We start from the raw sequence: 15,295 nt of genomic DNA, 5'->3' as shown, positions 1-15,295 counted from the left end.
AACAAGCATTACAATAAATCCATCTAATGTGCCACATCAACAACATTTTTTAAAACAGCTTTAAGCCTTCTCTAACAGCTGAGATCAAACCTGGTGACCTTTAAATTGCATCTCAAATGCCATTTCAAGCTGCAATGGTCACTTTTGAAATAGTAACAGCACCTTCTACAGTAAAGAATGTTTGAGGTAATGTGAAATATTATATGATATGCTCAGGTGTTTTCACGATATGTAGTGGTGATGGTGGGTAGGTACCAATGGCACTTAAAACACTCGATACCCAAAGTTTAACCAAATCAAACCGTTGACCAATGACAACAACTGACCCAAAAATGTCCCCACCTTAAAAGTAACCTTTTGACCATTCAAATAATTTCTTTCCATTAATTTAAAGAAAAAACATACACGATTAGCTTAATAAACCCATCCAAAGAACTTCTTTTCCACTGCCAGAGTGCTAAAAATACAAGGTCCGTCCTCACAAACACATACCAGCACTGCAGTGTTTAAGTTGAAATACTTTGAATATCTTCTGCTATACACCCAATAAAAAACTCCAGATGCTCCTGATACATTACTGATCGACAAGTCTGTCGAACCAGATTCACATAACCATTAAATCCCAGCTGAGGTAGGTGTCCAAAGAGTTCAGCTGCAAAATGTAAATTCTGAGATTTGAGAGGTTTAAAATAAAACATAAGCAGCCAATAGGATGAGTCTGCGATGCCACCGAAGGAGGTGGAAATCATAGTCAATAAGGACATGGAGAATCAGAGGCTATCTGAGCCCAGCCCTGGAGGTCATCCACTCTAAACCCTGACACAGCCTGAAACACACACACAAACAAAGTGTTAAATAGGGATGCACTAATAAGAAAATGCTGCATTTTAAAAATACTTTACCCATCAACCGTTTAAAATGCGCAACAGGCTGTATGCAGTGTCAAAGAGGCATGCGCGGACACGCATTAACAGCGCATGGCGGAAGTGACAGAGACGTGTACACATTCACTTTCTGACAGCAGGTGGCGCTGATGAAACAGCAAAAATCCTGCAGTATTTAAATGTCTCAAACAGCCATTCAGATTATTGATAAGTGTTCATCGCAGAACCGAATATTTAAAGATTTTAGGCTATTCATTTTCAAATTAAAACATTTTTATATTTTATTCTGGACTACAACATGCCCTAGATGTTGTTCCGATATATGTTCCGATTCGTTATTGTTCAGTCACTTTATATTTATATTATATATATTAATCTCAAAATAAGTCAAAAGTTGTATATATAAAAAAAAAATCTTAAAGATATTATTTTATGGACCTTAGCTAACAAACTAACAGTTGTATTTTTTTAACAAACAAAGAATAAATACTTCTGTAACAAATCCAGCTACTGCTCATTTTTAATGTTAGTTGATGCATTTATACTAATTAGACCTTATTGTAAAATAATACCTATTGGTCTTTATAATTCTTTTGCACTTTAATTTGTTTGAAACATTTGTTGATTTTGAACATTTAATACAATAAAGCAATACACAAAAATGTTTAGTTCTTTTAGTTACAAGGAAAAAGAGTTATTAAATCTGTTATAGTGATAATTCTTTTACTGCAACTTATTTCAATACTGTGATAAAAGCTATAGCAATTATTGCAGCATGAAAATTTCATACCGTCACATGCCTAGTTTCAAGTGATCAAGCGTCACAGAATTAGTGAATGAAAAATAGATATTCGTTTTTATATTTACATAGTTGTTAAATTATGTTTAAAAGGATTAACGTTAAGAAATAATTAGATGATAGCAAAGCTAATCTAAATGTCAAAACAGAGAAAACGAGCATGAACAAATTTGATGGAGACGGCAAATGAGAAAGTGTATTATTCAATAAAATGTAATACTGATACATCTGGAGAGAGATGATATTGTTAGAGAGTTGGGACATGATTAATTTAATCTAATAGCAAAGCAAGGAACAAAGAGCGTTGATAAGCGCAAACCCTGCCCTGCAGCCGATCACAGGTGTCTGCATGATTGATTGATTATTAGGCTGCTGCTGTGATCTCCATGAAGTGCGCATCCTTTTGAAGATTTTTCTTTATGGGTAAAACAGTATTTCAATTTGAACTTGCTGTGTTTTATTGTATTATTACATTTTGAAATCATTAATCCCCTACGGCAAGCAATTACTGCAGGCTAGAATAGTTCATGTTCAGAGGTACTGCAGGTCTTACCCTTCTCCAGTGAGCGCACAGCAGGACTGAATGTGCCAGGGATGATCCTTGATGGAGCTGAGGGTCAAATATTTGGAAATCTCTGCTGCAGACATACAGCCCTTCATGTCTTGCTTATTAGCAAAGATCAACACTGCAGCTTTGCGGAGATCCTAAACGAATGAACAGAATCAACATTTTGCAAGAGTGAAGCTTTATATTCATCCTCCAGAGTTTTATGTGTGTGGCGTAAATGTTAAAGCATTACCTCGTGTGCTAGCATTCTGTAGAGCTCTTCTTTAGAAATGGCTAGTCTCTCTCTGTCAGTACTGTCCACTACCAGTATGATGAACTACCAAAGAAAACACACACACACCATTATCATCAGATGTCAGGCAGCATACTGTTGCACTTCAGCATTCAGAGGTGGTTTCCAAGTTCAGCAAGGCCACAGAGTTGTTTGTTGCTCAGCGCATGCCCTTGGCAGAAATGGTGTATCTATGGTCTGTAAAAGCGAGTGCTCCTGAATAAAGCTTGACAGCAGGGCCCCACCACAAATTTTATTCGCACACTTTCTGAATGAAAGGCAGGGGTCTCACTATTCAAACCTCTTTGTGTAACCCTGAACTTTGAACTCTGAATCAGACACCAGCTGCTAAGATCTGGCGGAATTACCGCTGCGCACAACTGTTGTTCAAACTATTGTTCACAGCAGACTGGACCCACAGCTGTTCATCTCAATATGCTATTAGTTTGTTGTGCTGAATGTGCTGTTAGATACTGGTACTAAAAATACCCATTTGAAGATGTATCTGTATGAGCAGATTCTAGTCAAAAGTTGTTTTTTGATATTTAAAATAAAGGTGGGAACACTTAGAGGGATAGTTTACCCAAAAATGAAAATTGTGTAATTTACTCACCCTCAAGTTGTGCCAACCCTGTGTGAATTTCCTTCTTCTGCTGAACACAAAAGAAGATATTTTGCTAAATGTCAGTAAATATTTGATTGGCCCCAATCAGTTCCACTGAAAGTCAATGGGATCCAAACTGTTTGATTAATTTAATGATTACCCATATCCTTCCAAATATCATCTTTTGTGTTCAGCAGAAGAAAGGAATTCATAGAGGTTTGGAACAAATTGAGCGTGAGTAAATTATGATCATTTTCATTTTTGGGTGAACTATCCTTTTAAATGAAAAGTTCTATAAGTTAAGACTGCATAAAATAACATTGGACAAAAAATTTAATGCTTCTTTTAAACTTGAATTGTTACATATTACCAATACCTTTCTGACACTTCAGGTTATATAAATTAACATAAGCAAATATATTATAAACACACATGAAGTAAAGTTATATTTAAAAATGAACATTTACCTAGATTAATAAATGTAAAATTAGTTGATTGTTAGTTCATAAAATGTTTCCGCTGTCTTTTCCAATAGAGTAGGCTTGTACAAAGAAATAGGGAGTAGCAGGACCTGATATTGTTAAAGCACATACACTCACCTAAAGCATTATTAGGAACACCATACTAATACTGTGTTTGACCCTCCTTCGCCTCCAGAACTGCCTTAATTCTACGTGGCATTGATTCAACAAGGTGCTGAAAGCATTCTTTAGAAATGTTGGCCCATATTGATAGGATAGCATCTTGCAGTTGATGGAGATTTGTGGGATGCACATCCAGGGCACGAAGCTCCCGTTCCACCACATCCCAAAAGATGCTCTATTGGGTTGAGATCTGGTGACTGTAGGGGCCATTTTAGTACAGTGAACTCATTGTCATGTTCAAGAAACCAATTTGAAATGATTCAAGCTTTGTGACATGGTGCATTATCCTGCTGGAAGTAGCCATCAGAGGATGAGTACATGCACTACGTGGCCATAAAGGGATGAACATGGTCAGAAACAATGCTCAGGTAGGCCGTGGCATTTAAACAATGCCCAATTGGCAATAAGGGACCTAAAGTGTGCCAAGAAAACATCCCCCACACCATTACAGCACCACCAGCAGCCTGCACAGTGGTAACAAGGCATGATGGATCCACGTTCTCATTCTGTTTACACCAAATTCTGACTCTGCCACCTGAATGTCTGAACAGAAATCGAGACTCATCAGACCAACAACTTTCCAGTCTTCAACTGTCCAATTTTGGTGAGCTCTTGCAAATTGTCGCATCTTTTTCCTATTTGTAGGGGAGATACGTGGTACCCGGTGGGGTCTTCTGCTGTTGTAGCCCATCCGCCTCAATGTTGTGTATGTTGTGGCTTCACAAATGCTTTGCTGTTATTTCAGTCAAAGTTGCTCTTCTATCAGCTTGAATCAGTCGGCCCATTCTCCTCTGACCTCTAGCATCAACAAGGCATTTTTACCCATAGGTCTGCTGCATTCTGGATGTTTTTCCCTTTTCACACCATTCTTTGTAAACCCTAGAAATGGTTGTGCGTGAAAATCCCAGTAAATGAGCAGATTGTGAAATACTCAGACCGGCCCACCTGGCACCAACAAGCATGACACACTCAAAATTGCTTAAATCACCTTTCTTTCCCATTCTGACATTCAGTTTGGAGTTCAGGAGATTGTCTTGACCAGAACCACACCCCTAAATGCATTGAAGTATGCCATGTGATTGGTTGATTAGATAATTGCATTAATGAGAAATAATAATTCCTAATAATCCTTTAGGTGAGTGTACATTCTTACATATTTTAAAAACAAAGAAATTATTTTATTCTGCAAGAACACATTCAATTCAAAAGCCTGTACAGTAAATACATTTATATGTTGCAATTGCAAAATACTTCCATTTCAAGACTTTTGAAACTTTCTTTTCATCAAAGAATCCTGAAATAGAATGATCACCGTCACCACAAAAAAATTCAGCAGCACAACACGGTTAATAATAATAAATATTTCTTGAGCAGCAAAGGATCATGTAACACTGAAGACTGGTGTAATGATGTTTTTCCATCACAAGAATAGATTACATTTAAAAATATATATTAACACATTTTTGTATACACATCAAATAAATGCAGCCTCCTAAAGTATGAGAAACTTCTTTAAGAAGAGATGCAATTCACGTGTCATGTTTCCAAGCCAATACATCTTTCTCTGCCAATGATTTCCTGTCTACTCAATGAGGTCTCTGTGAATACAAAAACAGGCCTAAAACAGGACACATGAAATTCATCCTCATTCTGCTTATCATAGAGAGAGACCTACACATTTGTTCCCATTTACAATTCAACAACACAGAACTGACTTCAGCAATACAACAGCCAATATGTCAAGATACTTTGAAACATTCTGTATTGCATAAAACGCTCTATAAATAAAGGTGACTTGAGAGCAGCACCAATCAGACACAGCCAGTAAATCACTCATGGGACCTAAACACGTAAATTTTATCTACCAACCCTTTAAAAAAAATCAATTATGTAATCTAATCCCCTCTCGTGTGAAGTTTTAAATTCTATTAGATCATCCCTTATCAAAGGGGTTCAGCTTCCAGCAGTGTAGTGTATAAGTGCATTACCTCAGTGTTGGAGTAGTACGTGTTCCAAGAGGAACGGAGACTCTCCTGACCACCGATATCCCACATCAGGAAGTGGGTTTTCTTCACCACTATTTCTTCCACATTGCTGCCAATCGTAGGAGACGTGTGCACCACCTCATTCATTAAACTGCACAACAAAACAGGTTCAGATAAAACAAACCGTAGAGCAGTTTGTATACTTCACATTAATTACCACAATGGAAACTTTACCTATCTTTCCATACAGTATCTCAATCTATTGTTTTACTCAATACTGCACATTCTATGATGAATAAATTGGCATGTTTAGTGTATATTGAATGTCCATTCTCACCGTAACAATTTTGGCTGGCCCAGGCGTGTGGCAATAAAGACTCTATTCTATTATTCAATGAATTAGAGACTACTAATATAATTAAAGATCCTAATCAAGTAAATAAAATATCTATTACTCACAATTGATAAAGTATAGTGGTCTTTCCAGCATTGTCCAGCCCCACAATAATCACCTTGTGTTCTGCATAACAGAGAAAACAATATATATTACGGATTAAAAGAATGGTCAAATTAATATTACAAGAACTTTATTTAAAATTCAAATTAATCTCAATGAATAAGAATAAGAAAATATGTGAAATGCCACAAAATGTAAAATATAATGTAATCCATTATTAAATTGGTTCATTACATAACAGTGTTCTTTCCTTCAGAGCTTGTTTGTTTCTGTCGTTCTCTCTGTTCTAACTCCCAGATAATTGGTCCAGCAATCCCATACAAACACACAACTCAGCCACATGGGAAGCACAATGGCATAACAGGAAAACGTGATTAGATAAACCAGTGATCCATCCTTTATCGAAGCTCAATGTGAGGAAATTCTGACAGCCTGCAGCCTCTGTGTATGTATGTGTGTGTATCTGAAAGAGAGGGCACATTTCGATATTTTCCACCTTTAAACTCAGATGTGAACTACAGGAAGCAGGACAGGATAACTCATGATATCTTTGGCTGCTCCACAAAGACTATTTCACGCCTATTACTTCCTCCAGAAGCACTGACCCCTATTTCACTTCTGTATGTCTCCAGCAAAAAATTCATAGGGGCAAACTAAAGCCATGAAGAGAGACTGTTTAAGACTGCGGAACACTTCCCACAGGATTTGGAGGAACTTTTCATAACAAACTCAAGGACAAATTTAGCCTGATTCTAATGTAAGACTACTAGTGCTACTGCTCTATGCTTTAGCCAAAGGATAATGAGTGAGTGGTTAATGATTTAAAAGAGCTCCTAATTTATTTAAAGGGGTCCTATTATGCCCTTTTACGAAGTCGTGATTTTGTTTTTTGGGGTGTACTAGAATCATGCTTGTTCAAAAACACAACAGCTCCTTTCTCCCCAGTCAGTCCCAAACGTGCTGTTTAGATCTGGTTTCGATTAAGTCCCTCCTTCCGAAATACAAAATGTGCTGTGATTGGTTAGCTGGCCCAGTGTGTTGTTGTGATCGGCAGCGCTTAGCATGTGTTCCGGAAATGAAAGCTGCTGTCAGACTCTAAAATGGAGAGTGACTGGAGTGACGCAAATAGCTTTGCAATAGAGCGGTCAATTGAAGTAGAAGGCTTTCCTCCCCCACCTTCACCTGAAGTGGAGGAGGGTAAATTGTCTATGGACACAGGGCCATATTAATTCTAGCCGCTGGCTCAAACTGCGGTCTTAACTCCCGCATCGCGATCGGTATCTGAGGAGTTTAGTCGAGTTAATGTCAATGGTGCACGCTCTCTATAGGCATATATTCATATTGATATTTTGCCGCTATGTGAAAAAATCCAGCAAAATGCGTCAACGCGTTTGTCGACCGCAGAAGATTAACTTTAGCCTAACCATAAATTGTGATTAAAATATACATGATAACTCATATCAAGACACCGCTGTGGTGGTGTAGTCCATGCAGGACGAGCAGTGTTTGGCGCTCTACAGCGCGAGCTGTGTGGAGAAGCCGATGTCCACCTCTATTCCGTTACCATCCTGACCACTGTATTAAATACAGATAAATCTATGCTAATTTGAAGCAATCCTAACTGTACTATGCTACTAACTAACTAACTAACTAACTAGGCTACACAAAATAATCTAAATTACTATATAGTAAATGCTATGCTAAATTGATGCTAAAATAGTCTATCCTGATCGTTTTCAATACTCGTAATTCCAACTCAACAACAAGGGAGTGGTGAGCTGGAACCTGCTTACGTCAGCTCTCAACACTTACGTCACGAAGCACTGCAAACATCCATTATGAAAATTCAACGGCAATAGCCACCATTCAAACTGAAGAGGGCAGAACACAGACGTCAAAAAAAGTTACTCCAATCAATGATCAGCACCAATAAAGCCACTTTCTTACAGATCATTAAGCAAAAAAAGTTGGTTTGGGGTTTGGTTACCCTTTAAACTAGGGGTGTGAAGGTTATAACCGTGAGACCGACATTTATAGTTGAACACCAGATTCATTAGAACTCTATAACTGCCAAAACTGTGCTATTAAAATATATTTTACAAACATTTTCTATCATAGAGAATGTCTAAATACTAATATCAGAATATGAGGGAAACAGAGGAGGATATAGGAGAATAGAGGATAGAGGTGTTTATGAGGCTGCTACTGCTGGTGAAGATTCGAGAGATGTCCGTGCACGCGCTGACAGATTAAAGCCTTGTTTATAGTCGACGCGTCCCCCTGAGCATGAAGGTGTGAGTGGCAAAAATGAGGCATTGGGTGAACAAGACCGGCAAGATCCCATTTCGCTTGGCTGTGTGCACAGCTTTTTGTAACAGCGCACGCTATGCCGCATGCTAGTATGCACGAAAAGCCGAATCTGCCCGAGCATGTCTCACCGTACCCACCAGCACGGAGTTTGCAGTCACATTTGACTCATGTCATAACCGTCATCACCAATTCTAAAACCGCCACACCCCTCTTTAGCAAACAAATGCAGCATCCAGAATGGATTTCATGCACAGACTTTGCAAGAACAGATTTCACAGGGCGTTTAAGAGTGGTATGTTTTTCTTGCAAATTATAGGTACAATGTTATCTACCATCTAATCATGATATTTGTTGGAAAAATATGGTAATTGATCACAAAAACGTCGATAATTTACAGTTACTGGGATTTTCACGCACAACCATTTCTAGGGTTTACAAAGAATGGTGTGAAAAGGGAAAAACATCCAGTATGCAGCAGTCCTGTGCGTGAAAAGGCCTTGTTGATGCTAGAGGTCAGAGGAGGAGAATGGGCCGACTGATTCAAACTGATTCAAGCTGGACAGTTAACGAGTGGAAAAATGTTGCCTGGCCTGATAAGTCTCGATTTCTGTTCAGACATTCAGATGGTAGAGTCAGAATTTGGCGAAAACAGAACATGGATCCATCATGCCTTGTTACCACTGTGCAGGCTGGTGGTGGTGGTGTAGTGATGGTGTGGGGGATGTTTTCTTGGCACACTTTAGGCCCCTTAAGCCCCTTTTCCACCAAAGCATTTTGAGAACTGGTTTGGAGCTGGTGCCTGCACGCAAACCAGTTCTTTGTGTTTCGACAGCCAAAGACCCGGTTCTCGGCCGGGAAAATTGGTTCCAAAGCGGCACCAACTCTTTGCTGGACTAGAGCCGTTCTTTTACCATGTCATGCTTACATCTGGGGCTGGGGCGGGTTTAGATGTGTTCTAAACATCTTTTCTGACCATCGCAAAGCCAGGAGAAACATTTGCAAAAACACGATGGAGTCCGCCTTTGTAATCGTTATGCTTGAAGTTGGCGCAATCGTTTTTATTTATTAATTTATTTTGAAACATAAGCAAAGAAGAAAACAGTCACGATATAGAACAAATAAATGGAAAGAAAAAAGACACAAGGGGTACATCAGAAAAGATTACTTATCAAACGAAAAGATTAAAAGACTTACATATTTCAATATGTAGACTTACATATTTTTTAAAGCCTTCTTGGTACACGAGTTGGAGATAATCTCAAGGCAATGTACTTGCAAGCGTTTCTAGCGATGTACACAGTGACGTAACGACGTCATTCCCTGGGCGCTCTAGTCAGTGGAAAAAAAAACAGGTTCTGAACGGGTTCACAAGTTGAACCAACTCCGAACCAACTTTGAACCAGCACCAGTTCCAAACCAGTTCTTTTTGGGTGGAAAAGGGGTATTAGTGTCAGTGTCAATTATGCATCGTTTAGATGCCACGGCCTACATGAGCATAGTTTCTGACCTCATGGAGTGCATCCCTTTATGGCCGTCATGTACCCATCCTCTGATGGCTACTTCCAGCAGCATAATGCACCATGTCACAAAGCTCGAATCATTTCAAATGACAATGAGTTCACTGTACTAAAATGGCCCCCACAGTCACCAGATCTTAACCCAATAGAGCGTCTTTGGGATGTGGTGGAACAGGAGCTTTGTGCCCTGGATGTGCATCCCACAAATCTCCATCAATTGCAAGATGCTATCCTATCAATATGGGCAAGCATTTCTTAAGAATGCTTTCAGCACCTTGTTGAATCAATGCCACGTAGAATTAAGGCAGAAAGGGGGTAAAATACAGTATTAGTATGGTGTTCCTAATAATGCTTTAGGTTGTATTGCATTAAAATGCATTAAAATGTAGCATTCAAATATTTTTCAATTTTGCTAAGATGGGAATTCTGATTTGTCACTACACTCATATGCTCAAAAGACTTCTCCGTGATTGGCTAGAGTTCTCAGCACTGGAAACAAGAACGCTTCTAAACGTGGACCGATTGAATACAACCGTCTATCTGCGTGTATCGAATTAAGTCTCAGTAGGCCTACTCAGTAAAACCGCATAGAAATACTGGTATTGTCACATTTGCACAATTTAATTATTTAATTTGTATAAAGTACAGGTAGCCCACTTTTGACAAGACTACTTCACTGAGGCAGAAGGATAAGTAATATAAGTAATAAATAACACAGTTTTCTCTCGCAAGCCTCACCATTCTTCCTCCCCCCCAAAAAAATAGTCAGAAGTTGTCTACCCTCATGCAGATTTCTTTCCACTCTTCTTTTTTGATAACCAGATTTAGGCTTCATTTTTTTGTAGCGCGAGGCTCCTTTCCATGCATGCCACAAGCGGAATTTACTACAAGAATTGTAGTAACTTACAAGACCAAAACAGTTCTGCTTTTGATAGGGGGATCGCTAACATTGGAGGGCACATTTCCGAGCAATAGCCAAATGACATCATATCCGGGAGGTAAGTCAGTAAATTTGAGTAAAATCAGACTTCCTTTATACCATGCGAATGCGCCACACGAAATTCAGATGTGGGTTGGTAATTTCAAATTCACGCGAAGTCCCCAGATAATACTAATCCCGTGCGTATAGGGATTTTGACATAGCAGCTATGCTAATCCAGGCCTTGTCCGCTGTTCAGCGTATTCCGTGGAAGGGATTATTTAAATGAGCAACATTATGAGTAACATTGTGTCATCATCTAAAATAGTGTCCAAACAAGCCGTTTATAGTAGCTCTCGGAAAGTGGACTCCGTTAAATAAAATATCTCCCTTTAGAGTCGACTTTGAGCTTTGTAACCTAGCAGATCTTTTTTTATGCTCAAACAGCAACATTAATAATAATAATATGATGCTGTTACGATATTCTTATTACGATTGCAGGAATGTTTGTGTATTAGAGAGAACAACACTCAATTTAATGACATGACTGGTCCTCTTCAGGACAGTAATCCAGGGAATTAGGAAAGAGAATGGGATTACAAATCCAACAGACAGAATTCCTTCTATGTCTAAGCAAGTAGGCCAAAGAGCTACTTTCTCCTGGGACCTCAAATTGGACCTAGAGCAAGAGTCAGCATTTAGCCCACAGGACTACTGGCTAGTTTAATTTGTAAGGAACATATCTAGCACACAAAAGAAATCTTATGTTAACAACAATTAACAGGTAGAAACTTCTATAAATGCAAATAAATTGGTGTCTGAAATTATTGAAAGTGCACACAAAATCAACAACGTCCATTCCAGCGTTAAAGGACCGAAATCTGGATGTGATTAGGAATGTTTGCCAGGGGACAAAATTGCAAAAAAATTGCCAGTAAATAGTATTCGGTTACTAAAAATTAAGTTAGAAGTGTAACTTGAAAACAATCTAGTACACAAGTTAAAATCTCTGCAGCTTCCATGACTTTGTCCATCATGGTTTGTCCTGAAGGCTGGATCTCTCTGGGCAGGCTCAACTGACCGCTGAAACAGGCGAACAATGGGAGAGGAAAACGGTTTCCTCATGCTGCTTTTGTTTGCCAGATGCTTGTGGCGTCTGTTTCTCAACACAAAAGCATATTCAATTCAAATCAGTTCCTTTTATTGTCATAAGTTGGAGCTGATATCTGACCCCTCTGTCCTCTGGACCTACATCACGAGAGACACATCTGCCACAGCAGCAGTTAAGACATACAAACATATGTCAGTGGGAAAAAAAGTAAAGTTTAATCACAGGCTAGTTGTAGGCAGCAAAATCCACTAAGACAAAACCATTGCTTTTTCATGCACTGGTCAGGTTGAGCTACCATGTTTTCCTTCAGACTAGACTCGAGGAAAGAAAACACACAAAATACACATTTAAGTGTTTAATATATTGCAGTATTCGTGTCTATTCAGATTTCTTTCAAAGGCCAAGTATTTTCCTCAGGCACTGCACCATCTCATCTTCAGTAACTTTATTACTTTCGCTAAGTTTTGATGGAGTGACAAAAGGAGTATCTGTAGAAACCTTAACTCCAAGTAAACAAAATGAAAACAAATTTGGGGGTGTGAGGGGGTGGGCATTATAGTTTAAGATTTACGTGTCTTACAACAACATACGTTAGTCTTCAGAAAGCACGTTATCGCTTCAACAAGTGGATAATACCCAGTTTATGTGGAGATCATTTAGGAGACATTTAGATATGACCCATCTGTTACCTTCACCTCGCACTAACCAGATCATCTGATGTGTTTGAGATACCGGGAGAAGGGACCAACAAACGTAAAAACACGATCTGGTCGATTTAAAATATAGGATAAACAAGTAAACGTGTCAGTAAGAGACAGTAATTTCGATCGCAAAGGATTTTAAAACGAGTTCACTAGCATTACCATTACGTTAGCTCAGTTCCGCTGGATATCTGCCAGGGTCGGACAACAGCCAAAACAACTCGTTATAAACCAGTCAGAACAAACACCTCTTACCTTGATTACAAAAGAAGCTCCATAGTTTAGCGAAAATTAGACCCATTTCTCCTGGTGTGTGAGAGAGCGTGTCCAGTGAGTGGGAGTTTAGCGAGAGGCCTAAACAGCAGCTGTCCGTGAACGAAGCCGTTATTTCTTCATAAACTCGCTCGCGCCATGCAGAAACGATAAGTCAGTAGCACATGCCTCCTGTCCGTGTGTGTATGTCCACGGTGTGTTCACACATGCGAGCGGCTCCCGAGCATTTTCTTCTTTCTTTGTGATCAGATCAAGTGTGCGACAGATGCGAGCGCGGCGGATACACTTCACTTCCCAGGTCACTCTGACCTCATCCACATTTTCCTCATGGACAAAAAAGCGCACATCAGCTCCCGTTGTCAAGCTACACACACGGATAGGTCCACAGGATGAACTCAATGGAGTAATATGTGCACGTGCTGGGTAAACAAACACTCTGTAGCTGTGCCTGTGATGTAGCCTATGTACACACAAAACATACCATCCCCCATTACAACACGTGTGAGGATGGTGAGGATCATGACGTGCACACATCCAACCCACAAGTGTTTTCTTCTTCTTCTTTAGCGAACCCACAAGTGTCACATCCAATGTGCTTTATATTTAATTTAAAATCCCTGTTGAACATGGAATCTACTGCATTCATCACGGTTGCAAACACGAGATACATTTTCTTTTTAAATTGACATGGACAAATCAAATCAGCAGATAGATGAGCAGGCATGCAGGCACATAGACAGGTTGTTAGTATGTAGACATGCCTAGACATGCAGGCTGTCAGATAGATACCATGGGTGCTTCTCATTTCTTATTTGTGCATCCTCGTTTCCTTTCCTTGCTTCCTTTCCTTGCGTCTCAGCTCCACCCCCTGTAGGACGCGAGGGAAGGAAGCGAGGAAAGGAAAGGAGGACAGAGGAATCGAATAAAAGCTTTTTTATATACATTGGAATACTTGATCAATACTTGAAATATCTGAGATGTGTGGTTTATAAAAACTGCAAAGGTAAAGTATAAATTAAAATGATTATGACCGATGTGAAGGGGGAGGAGAATTGACACGTGCGTCACGTTTAGTGAATATAACAGTTCCGCGTAGGATGCATCTGTGTATCCTCGCTTATGACTCCTCAGGAAGCCTCCTATCTCCTCGATCCTCGACTCCTCACGGTGCAATTAGAGAATTGAGATGTCCTTCAAGATGGCTGAGCTCGATCGGTTTCCGGGTCATAGGAGGGAGGACGGAGGAGCGAGGAGACGAGGAGGGATATTGAGAAGCACCCTAATACTATCCACAAGTTTCCTACGCCCCATGAGGCCTTGCGTCAAAAGTGGGCGCGACTTCCGGTTGGAAGTAAACAAGCGCAACTTGACATACTTCACACTCGTTCATTCAACAGTTGACAGTCATTCAAGTTATAGCGATCCAAACTAGATAACGATGTGGGAACACAACCTCAACGAAATTCAAAAGGGTGAAATAACATTACCTTTACCCTCAGCAGTAGTTGATTGGGAGTATTATAATAACATTATTAATAATCAATACTCATCAAGGCATGGTGACAGACAGTTCAAATAAAAAATACACACTTAGTCATTGTGCTTTGGAGTTTATTCAAAATTATAAATGAATGTGCTGCTTGAATACATTAACTGGCACATTTGGTATTCTGTCAACACAGGCTTTGATCCTGAGTTTAGGTGTAACATCAGTAGCGAACAGCCAATCACATGCTGATAGAGTTTATAGAACATTAAGAATTTAAACAAATGTACACAGGAAGATTCGTCGTCTTTTGGGAGGTGATGGAAACTACAGTCGTTGGCAGGATCAGAGACAGGCTCTGGGAGGATCACTCTGATTTCGTTTTCAGCTTATGTTCAAAACAATCCCGTTTAAGCCACTAAATTAGTTTAGTCCGGTTATACATACAACCGCGAACAGCACATGTTGTCCCTGAGCTCCGTAACGACATCTCTCATAAAGATTTGCGTCTTTAAATAGTAAAATAATTCTCCGAAAAACAGCTAGCCTCTTTGCTAACTAACACACAAAATACCATTGGAATGCTACTTCCGCCGCGTCACCGGAAGTTTCACCCACTTTATTTTTTACAGGAGCGCCCCTCGGAAACTTGTGGATAGATATATGGATTCACAGATGGTGGATTGATTGATTGAATGTTTTACTCATCTGAATCAAAACTAGGGTATGACCAAAAACCACAGCACTCTGCATTGATTTTGACCAC

General features: G+C 39.5%; 1 protein-coding gene across 1 annotated transcript; it reads right to left on the bottom strand.

The window, feature by feature from the left end:
- Positions 1–448: 448 nt before the first annotated feature.
- Positions 449–13,498, bottom strand: arl8 (ADP-ribosylation factor-like 8). Its single transcript, XM_039693067.2, has 6 exons — positions 13,026–13,498; positions 6,215–6,275; positions 5,759–5,906; positions 2,484–2,567; positions 2,237–2,388; positions 449–826 (listed from the first exon to the last, which is right to left on the bottom strand). The coding sequence occupies exons 1-6, from the start codon at positions 13,069–13,071 to the stop codon at positions 778–780; spliced, it is 540 nt and encodes a 179-aa protein (XP_039549001.1). The 5' UTR covers positions 13,072–13,498; the 3' UTR covers positions 449–777.
- Positions 13,499–15,295: the final 1,797 nt, after the last annotated feature.

The sequence above is a fragment of the Pimephales promelas genome, chromosome 1 (assembly GCF_988280905.1).
Source record: "Pimephales promelas chromosome 1, fPimPro1.hap1.1, whole genome shotgun sequence".
NCBI lineage: Eukaryota > Metazoa > Chordata > Actinopteri > Cypriniformes > Leuciscidae > Pimephales > Pimephales promelas.
This window is presented reverse-complemented; position numbering and strand designations above follow the sequence as displayed.